This window comes from Salvelinus namaycush, chromosome 1 (assembly GCF_016432855.1).
Source record: "Salvelinus namaycush isolate Seneca chromosome 1, SaNama_1.0, whole genome shotgun sequence".
NCBI classification, from domain to species: domain Eukaryota; kingdom Metazoa; phylum Chordata; class Actinopteri; order Salmoniformes; family Salmonidae; genus Salvelinus; species Salvelinus namaycush.
This window is the reverse complement of record NC_052307.1, coordinates 21,267,453-21,288,242: the sequence shown is the minus strand read 5'-3', so window position 1 is coordinate 21,288,242 and position 20,790 is coordinate 21,267,453. Positions and strand designations below refer to the sequence as shown.

General features: G+C 41.1%; 2 protein-coding genes and 1 pseudogene across 6 annotated transcripts in view; 2 read left to right on the top strand and 1 right to left on the bottom strand.

The window, feature by feature from the left end:
• Positions 1–3,884: 3,884 nt before the first annotated feature.
• Positions 3,885–7,777, top strand: LOC120054447 (annotated as a pseudogene).
• Positions 7,778–8,679: 902 nt separating this feature from the next.
• LOC120054436 (calcium release-activated calcium channel protein 1-like) lies at positions 8,680–12,197 on the bottom strand. Its single transcript, XM_039001858.1, has 2 exons — positions 11,896–12,197; positions 8,680–10,215 (listed from the first exon to the last, which is right to left on the bottom strand). Exons 1-2 carry the CDS (start codon positions 12,007–12,009, stop codon positions 9,661–9,663), a joined length of 669 nt encoding a protein of 222 aa, XP_038857786.1. The 5' UTR covers positions 12,010–12,197; the 3' UTR covers positions 8,680–9,660.
• Positions 12,198–14,819: 2,622 nt separating this feature from the next.
• The window catches only part of LOC120063786 (lysine-specific demethylase 2B-like), a 36,370-nt gene continuing 30,399 nt past the window's right edge, over positions 14,820–20,790 (top strand). For 4 of the 5 annotated variants that reach the window (XM_039014260.1, XM_039014328.1, XM_039014400.1 and 1 more), the window contains exon 1: positions 14,820–15,011. In XM_039014260.1, coding sequence (XP_038870188.1) covers positions 14,958–15,011 — 54 coding nt within the window. In that variant the 5' untranslated portion in view covers positions 14,820–14,957. The remainder of the gene's footprint in view (positions 15,012–20,790) is intronic. The other variant, XM_039014121.1, reaches the window with a different exon arrangement.

Below are 20,790 nucleotides of genomic sequence, written 5' to 3'. Positions count from 1 at the left end.
GAATTGTTGGAGAAAGTACCTAAATCTACAATCATTCATCAGGTGTCCCCCCCAAAAAGAAAGGAAAACAAACACCGTACAAGCTGTGTACAGGTCACCCACCTCAGTTACTGATCACTGTGTTTTATTAGATCATTTTTATCAAATATAAATTATTAAATTATTATTGGATTCTACCTACGGTCTATGGATTCTACAAACAAGCAGAGTATTCGTACATAAATGATCTACAATCTGATTGATGTACATACTTTAGCATTTGATCCACTAGGTGGCATATACATTTAATCTGTTTTGAAAGGGTGGAACAGCGCCAATTGCAACAGACAGCCATAATACTAAAGGGTCTGTTTCCATGACCCATATTTAAGCATTTCCATTTGTTCACTCTCCTGCTAAAGGTTGATTTTGTTCTGGAGATAATGAACAAGGGCTTTTCAGGTTCTTTTGATTGTATCTCTTCTGGCTTTCATGTGTTCCTTGACAGGGTTGGGGAGTAACGGATTACATGTAATCTGTTACAAGTAAGGGATTACAAAAACCGATAACTGTAATCAGTTACGTTACCAGCAAAAATATTGTAATCAGATTACAGATATTTTTGAAAAACTAGATGATTACTTCGATGATTACTTTTAAATTCAGAAAGGATGTTTGTGAAAAATAATCTTGGACACTTCTGTTTTCTCAATGACATTCAAATCAACATTGAAAAAAAGGCGCAAATGTAAGTTTGTTCCACCTGAGCGAATCTGACCACAAGTCAGAGACCACTATGAAGACACATCAAATGTGTTTGATGGATCGCGGAAAAAGAGCAGGAATCGGCTTTTGTGGGCTACAGTCCAAGCTATGTCTTCCAATGGTGCGACTGCTGTCGGCATCCAAATTTATCAAATTTTACTAAAAGTTTAGCTTGGGGGTATCAGGATGACAGCAGTAGTGTAGTCTACTGTGATACGGATATCACGTATTATTGATATCTACATAGCACATTGATGTGAACTGCTGCTCTCTCATTGAGCTATTTGCGCTTTACGGACTGTGGTTGTTGTGGATAGCTGTTCACAAATCTAAATGTGTATTTGAACCCACTACTGCTTATCAATCATTGTTTTTGAAACCAGTGGACAGCCAGTGAAAATGCATTCTTGCAACAGCCACGTAGTGCGGATCCCAGCCTATGGAATAAAAGTGGGGCTTTTATTGTTCAATCTAATTCATGCTTATAAAAAAAATCCTAGGCCTAATGGACAAACTCACACACTTTTGATAGATTTAAATCTGTAGTTGCGACATCCATATATCCATTGATTCTTGAAGTATATAAATGCCTCATGAGCTTAGTTCAACTGTCACACTCCATGAGACCCCAAAGGACAAGCTTGTTTTTCTCCAATGTTTGTAAACATTGTCAATGTAAACAAACACTGTATATCCTCATAACATGGTTAAAACAATAATTTACAATAAACAATAAATCCATATCATGGATGGTCAGTCCTTGCATCCATAGCTCTGTCTATTAATCTGAGTATCACACGTCAGGTAAGACCCGGATGCAGACAACATCGAAGGAACAACAGTTTATTAATCGAACAGAGGCAGGCAACAGACAGGTCAAGGGCAGGCAGATGGCAGTAATCCAGATAGGTGGAGCAAGGTACAGGACGGCAGGCAGGCTCAGGTTCAGGGCAGGCAGAGGTCAGTAATCCAGATAGGTGGAGCAAGGTACAGGACGGCAGGCAGGCTCAGGTTCAGGGCAGGCAGAGGTCAGTAATCCAGATAGGTGGAGCAAGGTACAGGACGGCAGGCAGGCTCAGGTTCAGGGCAGGCAGATGGCAGTAATCCAGATAGGTGGAGCAAGGTACAGGACGGCAGGCAGGCTCAGGTTCAGGGCAGGCAGATGGCAGTAATCCAGATAGGTGGAGCAAGGTACAGGACGGCAGGCAGGCTCAGGTTCAGGGCAGGCAGATGGCAGTAATCCAGATAGGTGGAGCAAGGTACAGGACGGCAGGCAGGCTCAGGTTCAGGGCAGGCAGATGGCAGTAATCCAGATAGGTGGAGCAAGGTACAGGACGGCAGGCAGGCTCAGGTTCAGGGCAGGCAGATGGCAGTAATCCAGATAGGTGGAGCAAGGTACAGGACGGCAGGCAGGCTCAGGTTCAGGGCAGGCAGATGGCAGTAATCCAGATAGGTGGAGCAAGGTACAGGACGGCAGGCAGGCTCAGGTTCAGGGCAGGCAGATGGCAGTAATCCAGATAGGTGGAGCAAGGTACAGGACGGCAGGCAGGCTCAGGTTCAGGGCAGGCAGAGGTCAGTAATCCAGATAGGTGGAGCAAGGTACAGGACGGCAGGCAGGCTCAGGTTCAGGGCAGGCAGATGGCAGTAATCCAGATAGGTGGAGCAAGGTACAGGACGGCAGGCAGGCTCAGGTTCAGGGCAGGCAGAGGTCAGTAATCCAGATAGGTGGAGCAAGGTACAGGACGGCAGGCAGGCTCAGGTTCAGGGCAGGCAGATGGCAGTAATCCAGATAGGTGGAGCAAGGTACAGGACGGCAGGCAGGCTCAGGTTCAGGGCAGGCAGATGGCAGTAATCCAGATAGGTGGAGCAAGGTACAGGACGGCAGGCAGGCTCAGGTTCAGGGCAGGCAGATGGCAGTAATCCAGATAGGTGGAGCAAGGTACAGGACGGCAGGCAGGCTCAGGTTCAGGGCAGGCAGATGGCAGTAATCCAGATAGGTGGAGCAAGGTACAGGACGGCAGGCAGGCTCAGGTTCAGGGCAGGCAGATGGCAGTAATCCAGATAGGTGGAGCAAGGTACAGGACGGCAGGCAGGCTCAGGTTCAGGGCAGGCAGATGGCAGTAATCCAGATAGGTGGAGCAAGGTACAGGACGGCAGGCAGGCTCAGGTTCAGGGCAGGCAGAATGGTCAACACCGGGAAAACAAGGAAACTGGAACAATCGAGAGACAGGAGCAGAGGGGAAAATGCTGGTAGGCTTGACAAAACAAAACGAATTGGCAACAGACAAACAGAGAACACAGATATAAAAACACTGGAGATAATGGGGAAGATGAGCGACTCCTGGAGGGAGGTGGAGACAATCGCAAAGACAGGTGAAACAGATTAGGGTGTGACACTGAGCGTGGTTAACTTCTCCAGACACATCCCTCAGCTTTTTACCAAAACAGAGTGACTGGAATTCCTTTAGGTTTTTAATGTAAAGATATCATTTAATCGTATTATTATATGTAGTAGAAAGCGATGGGTTAGAAGAAGCCTACATAACCAACCCATAAAGTAAAATGTAATATCCATATATGGCCAGCTATGTAATCTTTAACATTGATTTATCCTGCAATAGATGTCGTTCAATTGGTAATACATTTTGGTCTTCTTCTAATGCCTCTTAATTAAGAGGAAAGTAATCTAAAATAACTGAATTTAATCAGATTACATTACTGAGTTTGGGTAATCCAAAAGTTACGTTACTGATAAAAATTATGGACAGGTAACTAGTAACTGTAACGGATTACATTTAGAAAGTAACCTACCCAACCCTGTTCCTGGATAAGGCATTGGTGATGTGCCCATTCATTAATAAATGGGTGGGGTGGGGCAGAGAAAAGGGGAGGCCCTACTTTTCTGTCGTGGGAGGGGTAAGTACTCAACCAAGAGGAGCGTCCTTAAAACCACTAGATATTCAGCCCAGGTATATACAAGGTGACAATGGACAGTGCTATGTTAAGCTAGTTTTCTCACTCAGGGTTTGTTGTAATTTATTCTTATCTCAAGTGTCTGTGGCCATTATCCAGATAACCAAATCTTCTTCAACAAGAGGAGGCTCTTTGTCACATTTTCATCTAGCTTCTCAGAGAGAGGCATGCCACAGAACGTGTCAGGCATGAGCAGTGGGCATACCAGGCGGCGAGAGGAGTTGAAGGTTGTGATAGTAGGTGATGGTGGATGTGGGAAAACCTCCCTCCTCATGGTTTACACTAAAAAAGACTTTCCAGAGGTAAGACAGTTGACAAAGCCAGCTCATCATCTGGCTGTTCTCTTCTCTTTTTACACTTGCTTTAAGTGAAAAGTGTCTATGTATTTTTATTCGTTTTTCAGCACTATTTTTACTCTGCATGTAAGCAAATTATAGTGAAAGTACTTGACTATATGTGACAAAAATAATATTTATATATCCACAGAAAATGACGAAAAGAGCAAAGTTAATTTCAACCTTTTTAGCTATCATATCTGAAATAAAAATAAATAAATACAGGACTTGAAATATAACTACATTTTTGTCTATACATTTCAGAAATATATTCCCTCTGTGTTTGAAAAATGTGTCGCCAAGGTGAAGTACAGAGGGGCTGAGTTTCGCCTGAACCTCTAAGATACTGCAGGTAAGGTCTTGTATACCCATGCTTTTGAAAGCACCAGTGCACTTACACCTGGCTAAACAGGTATCCCAAGTCTTGGTGGGCGTGTTGTACTATTATTAAGTTGTCAAAAATATCTTAGAAATGCAATAACAAACACCCTCTGGTTGCTAAATAATCTTAATAATTTACGATAGGCCTAAGTGAAATTCAGGAGAGAGTTAAACACATTTATATTTTAAAGAAAGATAGAGATATAACAGATTTAGCAATAACAGATAAGGCTGCCATTGATTTAAGTAACTAACGTCTTAAGAGAGTGATTTTTTTGCTATACGATTATTTTCATGGCAGACTAATAATGCACATCCATCTGTTTCTGTGTATTTCTGTGTATTTCAGGTCAAGAGGACTATGACCGATTACGGCCTCTGTCCTATCCGTATGCCAACCTGGTGTTGATCTGCTATGATGTAATTTGCCCCTCAAGTTATGACAATGTCCTAATAAGGGTACTGCACTGTCTTCTCTTCATACTTTACTGCTTGTTTGTCTGTTTAAATCCCCCGAATGAGGAAAAAACCTTGTTAACATACATGCCATATAAAGTTTTATGACATTTACAACAGAATTAATGTCGCTGAAGCTGTCAGTATCATATATGAATATTATATATACAGTGGGGAGAACAAGTATTTGATACACTGCTGATTTTGCAGGTTTTCCTACTTACAAAGCATGTAGAGGTCTGTAATTTTTATCATCATTATCATTTTTATCAAAAATCCAGAAAATCACATTGTATGATTTTTAAGTAATTAATTTGCATTTTATTGCATGACATAAGTATTTGATCACCTACCAACCAGTAAGAATTCCGGCTCTCACAGATATGTTAGTTTTTCTTTAAGAAGCCCTCCTGTTCTCCACTCATTACCTGTATTAACTGCACCTGTTTGAACTCGTTACCTGTATAAAAGACACCTGTCCACACACTCAATCAAACAGACTCCAACCTCTCCACAATGGCCAAGACCAGAGAGCTGTGTAAGGACATCAGGGATAAAATTGTAGACCTGCACAAGGCTGGGATGGGCTACAGGACAATAGGCAAGCAGCTTGGTGAGAAGGCAACAACTGTTGGCGCAATTATTAGAAAATGGAAGAAGTTCAAGATGACGGTCAATCACCCTTGGTCTGGGGCTCCATGCAAGATCTCACCTTGTGGGGCATCAATGATCATGAGGAAGGTGAGGGATCAGCCCAGAACTACATGGCAGGACCTGGTCAATGACCTGAAGAGAGCTGGGACCACAGTCTCAAAGAAAACCATTAGTAACACACTACGCAATCATGGATTAAAATCCTGCAGCGCACGCAAGGTCCCCCTGCTCAAGCCAGCGCATGTCCAGGCCCGTCTGAAGTTTGCCAATGACCATCTGGATGATCCAGAGGAAGAATGGGAGATGGTCATGTGGTCTGATGAGACAAAAACAGAGCTTTTTTGTCTAAACTCCACTCGCCGTGTTTGGTGGAAGAAGGATGAGTACAACCCCAAGAACACCATCTCAACCGTGAAGCATGGAGGTGGAAACATCATTCTTTGGGGATGCTTTTCTGCAAAGGGGACAGGACGACTGCACCGTATTGAGGGGAGGATGGATGGGGCCATGTATCGCGAGATCTTGGCCAACAACCTCCTTCCCTCAGTAAGAGCATTGAAGATGGGTCGTGGCTGGGTCTTCCAGCATGACAACGACCCGAAACACACAGCCAGGGCAACTAAGGAGTGGCTCCGTAAGAAGCATCTCAAGGTCCTGGAGTGGCCTAGCCAGTCTCCAGACCTGAACCCAATAGAAAATCTTTGGAGGGAGCTGAAAGTCCGTATTGCCCAGCGACAGCCCCGAAACCTGAAGGATTTGGAGAAGGTCTGTATGGAGGAGTGGGCCAAAATCTCTGCTGCAGTGTGTGCAAACCTGGTCAAGAACTACAGGAAACGTATGATCTCTGTAATTGCAAACAAAGGTTTCTGTACCAAATATTAAGTTCTGCTTTTCTGATGTATCAAATACTTATGTCATGCAATAAAATGCAAATGAATTACTTAAAAATCATACAATGTGATTTTCTGGATTTTTGTTTTAGATTCCGTCTCTCACAGTTGAAGTGTACCTATGATAAAAATTACAGACCTCTACATGCTTTGTAAGTAGAAAAACCTGCAAAATCGGCAGTGTATCAAATACTTGTTCTCTCCACTGTATATATGATATGAAGATATGTCAGTATCAGAAATATATTTGAATACTTGCTCAAGCAAGTATTTATCAGGTTCATGGTGAATTATTTTTGCACAGATGCAGTCACTCTCACAAGAATGCATGACATAGAATGTTTATAATATCTAACTCTGTTTACATATATTTCAGTGGTACCCCGAGGTGCATCACTTCTGCCATGGCGTTCCCATTATCCTGGTAGGATGCAAAACAGATCTGCGGAAAGACAAGGTCTTGGCAAGGAAACTATGGTCCTCAGGCCAGAACCCCATCACATACATCCAGGTAGATTTCATACATAGCCATACAGTATGTATGTATAACTTATATACATTGAATGTACATTTGTCATGCCACTTACATAAGTAATTCGTATTGGGTTTATTGAAAATGCAATACAAGTGGTTGAATTAGGGTTGTGTGATTGGAATGGGAGACTTTGATCAGAAGTGTTTGAACAAAAACATTTTCAAAAGATCAAGAGCATTGATGATATTATGTTTATGACAGTAATTACAAGGCGAATCCTCACATTTGTGAGTGGTAATCCAAGTTCTGAATAACCATTTTACATGGACTCAATTTATTTATCTGCCATTTGCTTTTTGACAACAGAACTAGTTCATGTCAGAGGGAACTTTTGTCATACAATATTTTTCGAATAAACAGCATGAGCTGGTGCACACCCAGAGAAAATGATTTAGTGTAGAGGTGCTGACTAACAGAGAATAAACTGTAAGCTATAAAAACCAAAGAGAGTCGCAGACTCCATATATATAACCTCCCAGTTATTTATTGGTTAAAAAAACACCAATGTTTCAGCATCACTGTGCCTTCAGGGTCTTTTCTAAAAACACCTAACAGGAAGAGTTACCTCAGAGTAGTAGGACAAGGTTTATGTTTTTTTGGCCTCTCAATTAGGAATATCACAACTTTTTTCATAATCTGAGCAGGGTGAAGAGACCAAAAGGAAGATCAAAGCTGAGCTCTACTTGGAGTGTTCAGCCAAATACAAGGAGAATGTGGAGGACATATTCAGAGAGGCTACCAAACGAGCCCTTGCAGCAACAAGGAAATCCAGAAAGGCAAAGAGGAACGGATTCTGTGCCCTTCTGTGACCCAAGAGATAATGCTATCCACCACCGTGAGCTCCTGATACAGACAATACTCTAGCCTTACTCAGGGAAAACACAGATGATGACAGAGTCCTTCTCCCTACGAGTCCTCTTATAATATTGTTGCTGCATTTTACCCTTCTGCTAACCGACTTCCTTTGTTGTTCCTTCCTGCTAATTCTTGACATATTGTCAAAATGTGTTTCTTTAATAGAAATGAACAACGCCCTCAAGTTATAGAACCACAAATGGGGACATTTGGTCTTAGAAAATTAAGGATGCATGAGGAAGAAGTTGAAGGTACCATTGTATAAAAATTGGAAGTTCCATTGTATTTTTCATTTTGACGCATCCAAATCTTTTAATTTATACAAAAGAGAAGGTTGACTCAAACAGTAATTCATATAGTACATCTCATAGTTGTAAAAACAAAACAAAAAAAAGAACATTAATATGATTAAATGAAGCAACATAAATCTGGATTAGCTTGTAGAATTCATTCTTCGGTAAGCCTAGCGTTGTTATGCATAATAACAATTGCACATTGACTCCAGTCCTTCCAATGACTATGAATATAATCAGATATGACATACAAAATATGTATAATGTATTTCATAAATGTCAATGATTGTCTAATAAAGAGGTTCTCAATCCAATTCACTTACCTTTGGGGAGACTCAGCACATTGTAACAGATTTACAGTATACGACTAGAAAACTATTCAACCTCTTGGATTTGGCAACAGACACAAGGCAGTGCAGTCAGAGTTTATTAAGCGTGGGGCTTAATAAACCCCCAAACAGAACATCTTAAAAACATCAAATGGCATTTAAAGGGGATGTTTTAAAAAAGGCGTCAACCCTCATCCAATATACTGACGCATAAATAAGAAAAACCGCAAATAATCATATGCCATTATTTTATTAAAGTAATATGTGCACTTGGATCACATTCAAAGGTTGACGATAAAGATCTGAAGTTTTGCCTCCATTGAAATTAATTTAGAAGTAGCTACTTGTGATTTCACATAAATGCAAAACAATCAGTGCTTTACAGTATTGTTAAAAGGAAGTACATTATGTTGAGGACAATATTTCAGCCTAATATTTTCACAACCACAGTATAAGAGTTCATCTATCATGTAACAACAGTATGATGAGTGTGCTTAAAATTCATTAACTTATCAAAAAAACATCAGAGCATATCTTCAATTATCAATAGTGTTGAGTTTAAAAAGTTCAAATATAAATATTCCAACCCTGATGGACAGATTAAGGTCACCTGACACAAAATATCTGAATTCTGCACTTTGCTTGCACCATAACTATTACAGCAGCTAATACATGTTATACTCTCCTGGGGAGTTTTACTTTCATGGAAATTGGCCGGTTATCGTTTGTAAATGAATAATTCTAGCTACTTCACAAAATGTTCATCCCACACTTTTGGTGTTCCCCAGCCGCCATAGACAAAACGTAGTTTAGTCATGCGTATGTGATATAAATACAAATATCATCTATTTAATGAAGATATCCAAAAATATTCAACTACAAATGTCACACTCACGTTCAGCTATTCAGATCTGTTCCTGAAGACATAAGGAAGACAATAGACATGCAGCAAAGTAATTAAAAAAAAGTTGCTTGAGTCCAATCGAATGAACAATACAAAGCAAATTCTCCTGACCTCTCCACAACCATTTAAGCAAATAGAAAAAGCCTAGAGCAGTCCAAATCCCAATACAAAACATCTGTAGAAATTATTTATTACTATATAAAGTATCCTTTCTCATGGTGCTCATGCAAATAGATATAAAAAAAAGCTTCATTATAGATTTCTTACAGCTGTCTAATGCTCTATTCTCTCTACTCTTGTGTATGTTCCTGTTAGGGGAAGTGGACAGAGGAGGGCTGCAGACTGGTCGTCTCTGCCCTGTGGTCCAGCTGGTTCTGCAGCCGGGTGATATTGGACAGCTCCTCCAGCTCCTGAAACTGACGGTCAGTTTTGTGACTGACCAGAGAGCGATAGAAGTGCACAGCGAAGACGATGAACACCAATCCAAATGGCACCATGATGGAGGTGGAGGCAATGGCTGCCGCCTCACCAGAACTGATGGTGCCATTATCAGTGGGGCGCCTGAGGGGCAGGAACTTGACCCAGCACAGCAGAACCACCTCGGTCAGGAAGAGCAGGGTACCAATAACAGTGGAGAAGGCCCAGGCCAGCTCAATGTGGCGGTGCATGCGCTCATGGGGTGACTCGTTGACCGAGTTTAAGTTGTGAACGTTGCTGACGGCCTCCAGGTTTGGCAGGATACAGGTGCTGATCATCAGGGCGAAGAGGTGCACTGCCACTAGGACAGTGGTGCAGGCGCTGAAAGCTATCAGCAGCCCTGGGGGATACACATGATCTGGCTCCAGCTGCACCTCTACCATAGCCACCTGAAATACAGAGAGGCATTTTAACACGAAACACTGACCGAGAGAGCAACGCCCAGGATTTGATTCAGAACATTTTGAACACAGACAATAATCTATTTTATAGCTCAACCACGGCAAGTGACAATTTCATGTTTTTCTCTGTTGAGTGCCGGCTGCACAGAAAGATGTAGCCTAACCCTTGTGGCCAGGTGACAACTGTACTGGGTCTAACTGTCTGTTGGGTGAGTGACTGTCAGATTAAATGTTATTGGCTTGTATGGTACAGTAGGATATTCTGCAGTTAATTTGTGATAGGTTAAGGTTTAGATATGACTCTGACTCACTAATGGCATCCTTACTTTGCATCTGGCCTTGCATAGAGGTTTAAACTTGCAGAGACATTTCAATGCATTCAACTATGCCCCATCCGTGGCCGTGGGTATGCAAATCTATGCGTCACAAATTGCAATGTATCCGGTTTCATACCTATTTTTTTTTTTTAATTGTATCGTTAAATCTGTCCACCGGTTATTTTCAATCAAAAAGTTGTGGTTTATCCAGCATTATAAACCAGGTAGCTTGGGTCCTGGATGCTGAAACAACATTCCAGCCATGTGTAAATCAGAAAATATACCACAGGAAGCAAAACTAGTTGTTTACTATTATATTTATGTTGGTATCCTGTTTATAATAGCAACAGATACCTCTGGGGTTTGTGGTTTACGGCCAATATGCCACTGGTAAGGGTTGTATCCAGGCACTCCGCTTCGCGTCGTACTTAAGAACAGCCTTTAACCATGGTATATTGGCCATATACCACAACCCCTCGTGCCTTATTGCTTAAATATACCATGTCTGTTCTTAAGCATGACGCAACGTGGAGTATCTGGATACACCCCTTAGCCGTGGTATATTGGCCATATATCACAATCCCCCGAGGTGCCTTATTGCTATTATAAACTGGTTACCAATGTAATTAGAGCAGTAAAAATAAATGTTTTGTCATACCCGTTGTATACGGTCTGATATACCACAGCTGTTAGCCAATCAGCATTCAGCGCTCGAAGCACCCAGTTTATAATGGCCATTATAAATCAGGTGGTTCAAGCCCTGAATGCTAAAAACAAGATCAAATCATTCAGGTCTAGAAAGATGCCGGAGTTTCCGACTTGGATGATCCATCAAATTGCTAATTCTTGAATGCACTGTAGTCTGAGATTTCCAAATTCCCAGTTGATTTGAATGAGACATCATCCCTGAGCTCCGACTTCTCCCACATGCTGACCTCTGACTTCACCTACTAAGGGAATGACCTCGATAACATTTTCAGCAGATACATTTAACAACAAAATATTATTTATAAAAAGCAAAATATTATTTATAAAAAGCAATCTATTAATTATGGTTTTTGAACAGTATAATTTGTTTACAGACATGATAGCTGTGAGCCCACTTTCAGTTTTTTGGTTGACACGGCTTGTTGGCCATTACATTAGCCAATCGGCGGTTCTCAACAAGTTCAAAGCACTTGAATTGGTATTTACAACTGGTAATTACTACCTTCCCACTCGGTTACGAACGCTACATTATTAGATAGTCAAATAGGCCGGTAGGTGTCATGTGTCAAGAAATTGTGCGTCATATAACTCAATTTTGGCAAAGTTGCAGGAATCCTCTCCAATCTCTGAGTCCAGTACTCACCATCGCGAAACCCGACAGGAGAGCTGAAGTTCTGCTCGTAGCTTTCAGCTTTGCTCGACTCAAGTAAAGTTTTCTCCATGACAGAGCTTGCAAAGAGTGTTCGTTCAAACTCATTGCTGGCTACCGTTATAACTTTTCAAGCAGTCAACCTGTAGTTCTACACAAGATGCGGTCTCATGCGAATTGACATACAATTGAACTTCTAAACTAAAGAAAAAAAAACGTTATTTCTATAAACGTTAACCTTCTACTACTGTTGCCATAACTAATTCAGGAAACACAAGATATTATCTTACCCACAATCCAATGCTGTTTCTGTGTGCGGCGCAGTTTACTGCTTGCGGTAGTTGTAGTGCGCCTATGAACATTCCTGTATATTTCCTCGATGGGGTTGTATGTCTAGATCTGTGGGTGCACTTTTGAATAGGTCACATCAACTTCGCCTAAAGAATGCAAACAACGTGTTGAATACCGTGGGATGATTATATTGAAATGTGTGTGTCCATAGCCTATAGAATTGCATAAATGCTGCCATACTTTTTCACTTGCATTTCAGCCATAAAATATTGACAATATTCTAGTACCAGAATTCCATCTGTAATAATTCGATGCATCTGTGACATTGGACGTGTTGGTAAGCTATCTCTATATGTGCTGTTGGATGGTCGCATTCATTAAGGCAAACTAGCACGTTTTTATGGATTAATTATCCAATGAATGGATATGATGGAAGACATGCTATTGAGCAGCCATCTTTGACTGACACCTAGTGGATGCCATAGGCTATTATGACAACTCAATGAAGCCCTGAGAATAAAGGCCTAGAAATAATTTTGTTGGCGAGTGATTTTTATCAATTATTTTCATATGTTTCACTTCTTTATTGGTCTCCCTTTTTAGCTATTTGGTGAACATTTTCTACTAGTACAATATGTTTTGCCCTTTTTATTGCTCTGATTTTATGTGAGATGGATCTCAATACTTGTCTCTTCCCTCACACACAGGTGCTGCTGGCTTTGAGTATCTGCACTGTGAAACTTCTCATTGGTTTAGGGAGCAGGTTTCTGCACTGACCAGGTATTAAAGACAAGGTAGGTGAGGACACAATCATGTACTATGTCCCTGATGTCAGAGAACATTTCACTGCATTTCACTGTCTACACCTGTTGTGTTTGGCGCATGTGACAAATAACATTTGATTTGATTTTTGATTTGAACAAGGCCCAGTTAGGCATGTAGAACAATCTAGTCACAGCTGTTAATGCCAGTTGTGACCAGATTATACTGCCCCCAAGAAAATCCCATAAATCTTTCTTACCTCTTACCTAAACACACTCTTTAGAGGTTTGTAGAATTGTTGTCCAGTATAATGGACATTATACAGAGTATACAAAATATTAAGAACACCTTTTCTTTCTATTACATAGACTGACCAGGTGATACTAAGTACAGTATCTGTTATTGAAGTCACTTGTTAAATCCACTTCAATCAGTGTAGATGAAGGGGGGACAGGTTAAAGAAGGATTTTTAAGCCTTGAGACATAGATTGTGTATGTGTGCCATTCAGAGGGTGAATGGGCAAGAAAAAAATGTATGTGCCTTTTGAACTGGGTATGGTAGTAGGTGCCAGGCACACCGGTTTGTGTCAAAAACTGCAACGCCGCTGGGTTTTTCCACGCTCAACAGTTTCCCGTATGTATCAAGAATGGTCCACCACCCAAAAAACATCCAGCCAACTTGACACAACTGTGGGAAGCATTGGAGTCAACATGGGCCAGCATCCCTGTGGAACGCTTTCAACACCTTGTAGAGTCCATCCCCCGACAAATTAAGGGTGGGGGAGTGCATGCAACGCAGTTTGAGGAACGCAATAAATAGAAACTAGTCAGTGTATTTTCTATTTAGTGGGATACTTAGTATGATGGAGGGATTTTGGGAAGGAGTGTGCAGCTGACTCTTTGTCCATCATATTTTAATCTAACAATTGTATTAGAATATCCTACTGTGTAATCTGTTCATATGCATAGATGCAAGAATTTCACAAAATGTCAACAAGAACAAATAGGGTTCTGTACATTATTAGATCAGACTTAAACAGTATAATGATGGTCATGATGACACTCTTGTTAAATTGGTAATACTTGTGCAGAAATTAGATGTAATTCTTCCAATGAAAGCACTCAATAATGTCCTACATGAGTACTTTAGTTACTGGCAATTAATTATTTCTGCTTTGAACTACCAAGAAACTATGAGATGGGTACTTTGTCCTCTATCTGTAGACATTAAGGGCAGAGCAATCAAACCCAGAGCAGCTGATGGCTTCCTGTGTCTGTCGCAGTTTAGCGTTTTTCTTCATGAATCTTGTTCTGGAGGCAGAGTGGTCACTAGCTGGCACAGCCACTGCCATAACATCTGATTTTAAACCTACTCTTAACCACACTGCTAACCCTAACGCTTAACCTTAAATTAAAGACCAAAAAGCATATGTTTTGTTTTCATGAATTTTTACAATAGAGCCAATTTTGACTTTGCAGCAGGCCTATCTAAAGGGAAATCACTAAATTCTGCCTCCAGGACAAGACTCATGACAATAAACGTCAACCTGCGTGTCTGTCACTGTAGTAAAGTGAAACATGTCCTCAATCATTATGATTTTTTTTTGTGTGTGATACCATGCCACTCCCTTTATTCCCAAGGAGCCAGATGTCTTCCCATTGCCCATCTGTACTATTCCTGACCATTCCCTCCCTACCACCCTCCAGTCCCATTCTGACTCTGGGTGCCCTTTGTAACCAACCCTGTAAGCAAATGTAATCTGCCTCTCCATTGGCTTTGCCTGCCCCCTGTCTCTCCTGACCTTTCCTGTGCATATTCATGAGGCTTCCTGTCGCCTTGTGTGTGCCTGTACAGCTGCTTGGTCCTGAACTGTGTGTGGAGAGAGGGAGGGAGAGAGACGGAGAGAGGGGGACGAGTGAGCAGGGAACAGCAGCAGGGCTGGAGGCTTCAGCCATGTCAGTTTTCTCTACAACGCTAGACAGACGATGAGAAGAGAGGAACCATGGCCTTGTCACTGAGTGCAGATGAAGAGGATTATGATTCAGAATCTGAACAGGTCAGAGAACAGAACATTAGCCACGTTGGGTTTCTAATCTGCATGCTGTTTTGTCTTTCTCAAGGGGGGGGGCTTTAGACCAGTAATCCTGTGAGTAGAATGTATTTTCTCTCCCTGCCTTCTATCTCTTTCTTTTCTCGATCCCCACTCACTCAGCACCATAAGCAGGAATAGGGTAATAATTTGACTAGGGAATGGATGGAAAAGGGAAACATGGTGTGTTGTTTTGGTAAGAGAACTAATCCACTGGGCAAGAGATAGCTATTTAAGAGGTCATACAGACACCTTCTCCTGTCCCTGGCTCATGTTGTTGTATCCAGATGACCTATCTCAGACCCTAGCAAGAAAAGAATGAGCTGCTCACCAAAGTAGTTAGTTGATCCCAATAATTGCTTGGCTTTAAATGTGATCCAGAATCCTCTCACCTTTGGAACAAACCTTTCTCAACAAAAACCCTGAAGAGGACACAATGAATATACATTGTCCCCCTCTGTTGTCTACCAGCTATTTGTCACACACTGGTACCTGTCAGATTGTGTTCTTGGTCAAGTTACTGTGATCATGGAAAAGGATCGGTCATTGTGACTGGTATTTTTGTGTGAACAGTCAGGGTGTGGGAGAGTAGTGTAGGAGGCAGCATGATTATACATGTGAGGCCTTTCACTACACTTCACCTGAGGCCAAGTGTTGACTTTTTCTAAAACTAAAGGAAATAGATTACGCTAAATCAGACCATGCCTGATGTAGCACCATTGTCACATTCAGGTCTAGCTCTCTGGACAGACATACTTATTCCTTCAATGTTTAACTGCTCATACTCGCACCTAACCATGCTCTGTGCCTTTAAGAGGGCTAGAGGCAATGCTATTTCGCAGGAACCGAACTGGGGAGGGGGATGGGGAGAGGGAACAATGAGCTGCTCTTACAGCGGTTGACCACTCTTGCCTGTTTGGAGACTTTTAGTTGTACATTACGCTACAATAGTGCTGAACGATTAACCGATATTCCGTTTTTTTCGGTTATTAAACAACAAATTGAGCGACATTGGTTCAGTTAGTTGAATTCCATTTAGTTATGTTTATTGTGAGCCCATGGTGTCTTCTCAAGGGAAATAAAATAATTTACGAGAGAATTTAAGTAAAGAACTATGCGGGATGCTGGGTTGATGGGAGTTGTAGTTTTCATGAAGCAAATAATCAACATAGTTCAGCGCAGAAACATGGTATTTAACTACACACAGTAGCTAGGTTTCCATCCAATTTGCGACAGATTTTAATGCGAATATTCTAGTATTCAGTATGCACATTTCCCCACCAGAGATGTTTAAATCAAACTGACTTTTTGCGGATAAGAGGCTGGGCGTCATGACGTAGCGCACAAACAAATAATTTACCATCAGTCCTATGTACCGAATGGAAAAGTTAAATGGGTTTCCATCGCATTTTCAACTCTGAGGGCTTTTTCACAACTGTTATTATATAGAAAATGTGACCACTCTTGTCTTTGCATATGCGCTCTAGCTAACAGCTCGCAGATACAGTGCGTGTAGGCTACCTACATTGAGATTATTATGGATGAGCGCTATTATTTGTATTTGTCAAACGGCAGCCAAGCATCGATCATCATGTCACCAGAATAAGACCCTGGATATTTATTGGAAAGGAGCATCAAGCTCATCACCTTGCACATTTACTAGCTGTGAAATTCATCATGTATAGACCCCTTTCAGTGTTTACAAACATTGCCGTTTGTGGTCAGAACAAGGGAGAGTTCTAGAACGCCGCAAAAAAAAGCCTTTATTTACATGTTGTTTGAGTGCATTTCATAATACAATCAAGAACCAAAACTTAATTGGAAGGGTATGAGAAACCATTTTAAATTTTGTTTAGAAGTAATAACGTAAATGTAGGCTATGTTGAATGGGTGCAGATGGCGATCGTTTCTTACTGCCGCCAAGAGTCGCGCGCATCCGTGTACTGGAAAAGTGTATATTATTCCAGCTGTAGCCTAATGAACTGCATCCTTTCCCGAGTCGTAATGGGAGTACCACACAACATATCATCGCGTGACTCCATGTTTATTTCCATGTGATGGTTGTTATATCAATATTTGTGCATAAAGGCGTTTCCACCGACATTTCTCCGTGTCAGATAACTTTAACGCCTGCTACAGGTTAGATACACACAGACCGCATAGACTTTGAGAGAGGAAAGTACACAATATGATGATGAGAGGGACAGACATTTCGTGAAAGTATGCCTCATCTATTTGATGAACTAGTCAAATGATTTTGTCAGACAGCCCTGCAGCATACTTAGGCATGCAACCTAGCAAAGGGATAGTTCGATTTTACTGGAGGGTCCCTCCCCTTGTACTGTAAAATACATAGCACCCCCCCCCCCCCCCCTCAGAATGAACTCAAAATCATATTTATGACCACAAATAACAATATCGACCCTGTGTTTATAAACGTGGATATTGACTATGCCACTTCAGCATGCTCTTGTGGCACAGTTGATGCCACACAGGGTTATGGGCCAATGCACCAAACAACCAATAAACTAAGTATACTGACTTTGTGTGCTTCAATATCATGGTTTGCGTTGTCAGCACCAAAATAAATGATTGATCATAGTCTGCTGATGGAAAAAATGTATGTTATGGCTTTACACCCCCTGCTGTGTTGTCAATAAAGAGTTACCTGTTTAACAGAACACAGATGGTGTTCTTTAATGGAAGCGCCTCTAACATAATCCAGGTAGAATCAGGTATTCCCCAAGGCAGATGTTTAGGCCCCTTTGCTTTTTTCAATCTTTACTAACAACATGCAAGTGTGTCTATGTATGCGGATGACTCAACACTATATATGTCAGCTACTACATCGAGTGATATGACTGCAACACTTAACAAAGAGCTGCAGTTAGTTTCAGAATGGATGGCAAGGAATAAGTTAATCCTAAATATTTCGAAAAATAAAATCAATTGTATTTGGGACAAATCATTCACTAAACCTGAACTAAATCTTGTAATGAATAATGTGGAAAATGAGCAAGTTGAGGTGAATAAACTGCTTGGAGTAACCCTGGATTGTAAACCTGCATGGTCAAAACCTATTGATACAACAGTAGCTAAACTGGGGAGAAGTCTGTCCATAATAAAGCACAGCTCTGCCTTCTTAACAACACTATCAACAAGGCAGGTCCTACAGGCCTTAGTTTTGTCACACCTGATTATTGTTCAGTAGTGTGGTCAGGTGCCGCAAAGAGGGAATTAGAAAAATTACAATTGGCTCAGAACAGGGCAGCACGGCTTGCCCTTAAATGTACACGGGGAGCTAACATCAATGATATGCATATCAGTCTCTCATGGCTCGAAGTGGAGGAGAGATTGACTTCATCACTACTTGTTTTTGTAAGAGGTGTTGACAAGCTGAATGTACCGAGCTGTCTGTTTAAACTACTAGCACACAGTTCGGACACCCATGCATACCCCACAAGACACCAAAGGTCTCTTCACAATCCCCAAGTCAAGAACAGACTATGGGAGGCGCACAGTACTACATAGAACCATGATTACATGGAACTCTATTCCACATCAGGTAACTGATGCAAGCAGTATAATCGGATGTAAAAAATAAAATGAAAACGGGTAAAAATACACCATATGGAACAGCGGGGACTGTGAAGATAGACACAAAGGCACAGACACGCATACGCACACAAGCGCTAGCACACGCCCTCTACACACACGTACATTGTAATGTTGTTGTATGGTGGTATTATACATTTTGTATTGTAGATGTGTAATAATGTTATAATGTACAGTTTATGTTTTATATGTAATTTAAGTGCCTAAATGTGTTTGGACCCCAGGAAGAATAGGCAGCAGCTAATGGGGATCCCTAATTAATACAAATAAAAAGACTATCAATCTCGACAAACAGAAAATTCATCCCTCCCTACCTTGAAGGCCTACCCAGTATCAAAGGTTTGGCTTGACAATCTCTGAATATCATTAAACGTTTTGGTGTATTTTAACAGATGTCTATTTCCATTCATCAAATGACCGTGCTGCACAGTTTGGATTGATTACATTTCTATTTACCAGTAAAAATAAATACATACAGAGTACAACTATTTTTTAAAGTGACTGGAATTACACCATAAAGTCGGGGCTTATTTCCATTGTGGTCCCTATTTGTTTTTACATAGATACAGACATATTACAGAGATTCTACTGTTCACACATAAGCCAGCTTTTGACATTCTTTTAAAAAGTGGTTATGGTTGTTATGACTTTGAGTTCCTGTGGTAGTTTGTTCCACTCAACAGCGCCAGTATATACAAATGTGTGCTTACCAGTTAGACTCTTAAATTTAAAACAGTGAATATTAGTGTCTCTGGCTCTGGTATTATGCTGACAGACATCTCTGACAAAGTAAAACATGTTGGTTAGTACCAGGGGGCTGAGTCTGTGATAATTCTGTGGACCAGACAATTTGAATTAATTCTACTATTTCTTTCTACAGATAGCCAGCCTAGCTGCTTGAAATGCTCAACCTCCAGATGGGGGGAGCGGGAGTTTAAGTACAATTCTTACATGCTTGTTTTGGCTGGTCTGTATCTTATTCTTTAGATGTTTCGGGCTGCTGGTGAACCATGATGTGCAGGCATAATCAAAGCGACACTGGACTAGCACACTTGGCAGAGTCTTTAGGGTGTCTGTAGCTAGGGTTCCATCCAATTGGCAGCAGATTTTCATGCGAATATTCTAAAATCTGCATAAAAACAATATGCACATTTTCAGAGTTGTTTCCATGAAATTGACTTGTTGCAGATAAAAGTCTGTGCGTAAATACATAGTGCACATGACAATTACTTTTGCGGTTACATTCCCATGTACGGTTAAAGTTAAATAGGTTTCCATCGCATTTGTCACAAAATGTGACGGTATAGCAAATGTGCCCACCCTGGTATTGGCACATTGTATTTGTCAAACCAGCAGCCAACCATCGATCATCATGTCACCAGAATAAGACCCTAAATGTTTATTCAGCATCAAGCTCATCCCGTGCACTTTCACCAGCCTGTGAAGTTCATCATTTATTTAATCTGTAGCCTAATAAATTACAAGCTTTCCCAAGTCTTAGTGGGAGAACCACACAACATACCATCACGTGACTCCATGTTTACTTGTATAATATGATATAATAATCATGTCTAATCCTGATGGCTGATTGGTTAAAACATATTACCACCGGCTAAATCTATGACGCTAAAATGCCTGTTTTACTCTGTTCAATCTGACTGCACAATCCACTGTCTCATCAGCCCAGCCAGGCAATTTATAAACTTGATCTTCACTATAAAAAGTATCTAGACATTCTCACATTTCCTTTAGACTAACATTTTGTTTTCAACAGCAGAGATTTATATATACCTTGCTGTCTGTCTCTCCAACATTTTGTAACATTGTTTCAATATTCAAATTCGATCTCCAGCTGTCCAATAGTAATGAACTCAGGAGTCGGGACAAGACAGAAAGGCAGGCAGCGTTTCTCAGCTAGTCGAAATCATGAATCAGCTGGCATCATTTTTATGGATATATACAAAGAAATGTAAATTGTAGAAAAGTCAAACGAAATGAAGTGCAGCTAGTTTGCAGTCTTTCCAGCTTCAGTTTGGAGTGATTTTGTTATCTGTGTTGTTGGTTAGCTGTTGTTGGCTAGCTCCTCTGAACAACAGTGTCCTGACGAGCGAGCACATTTTCTATGCAAGGC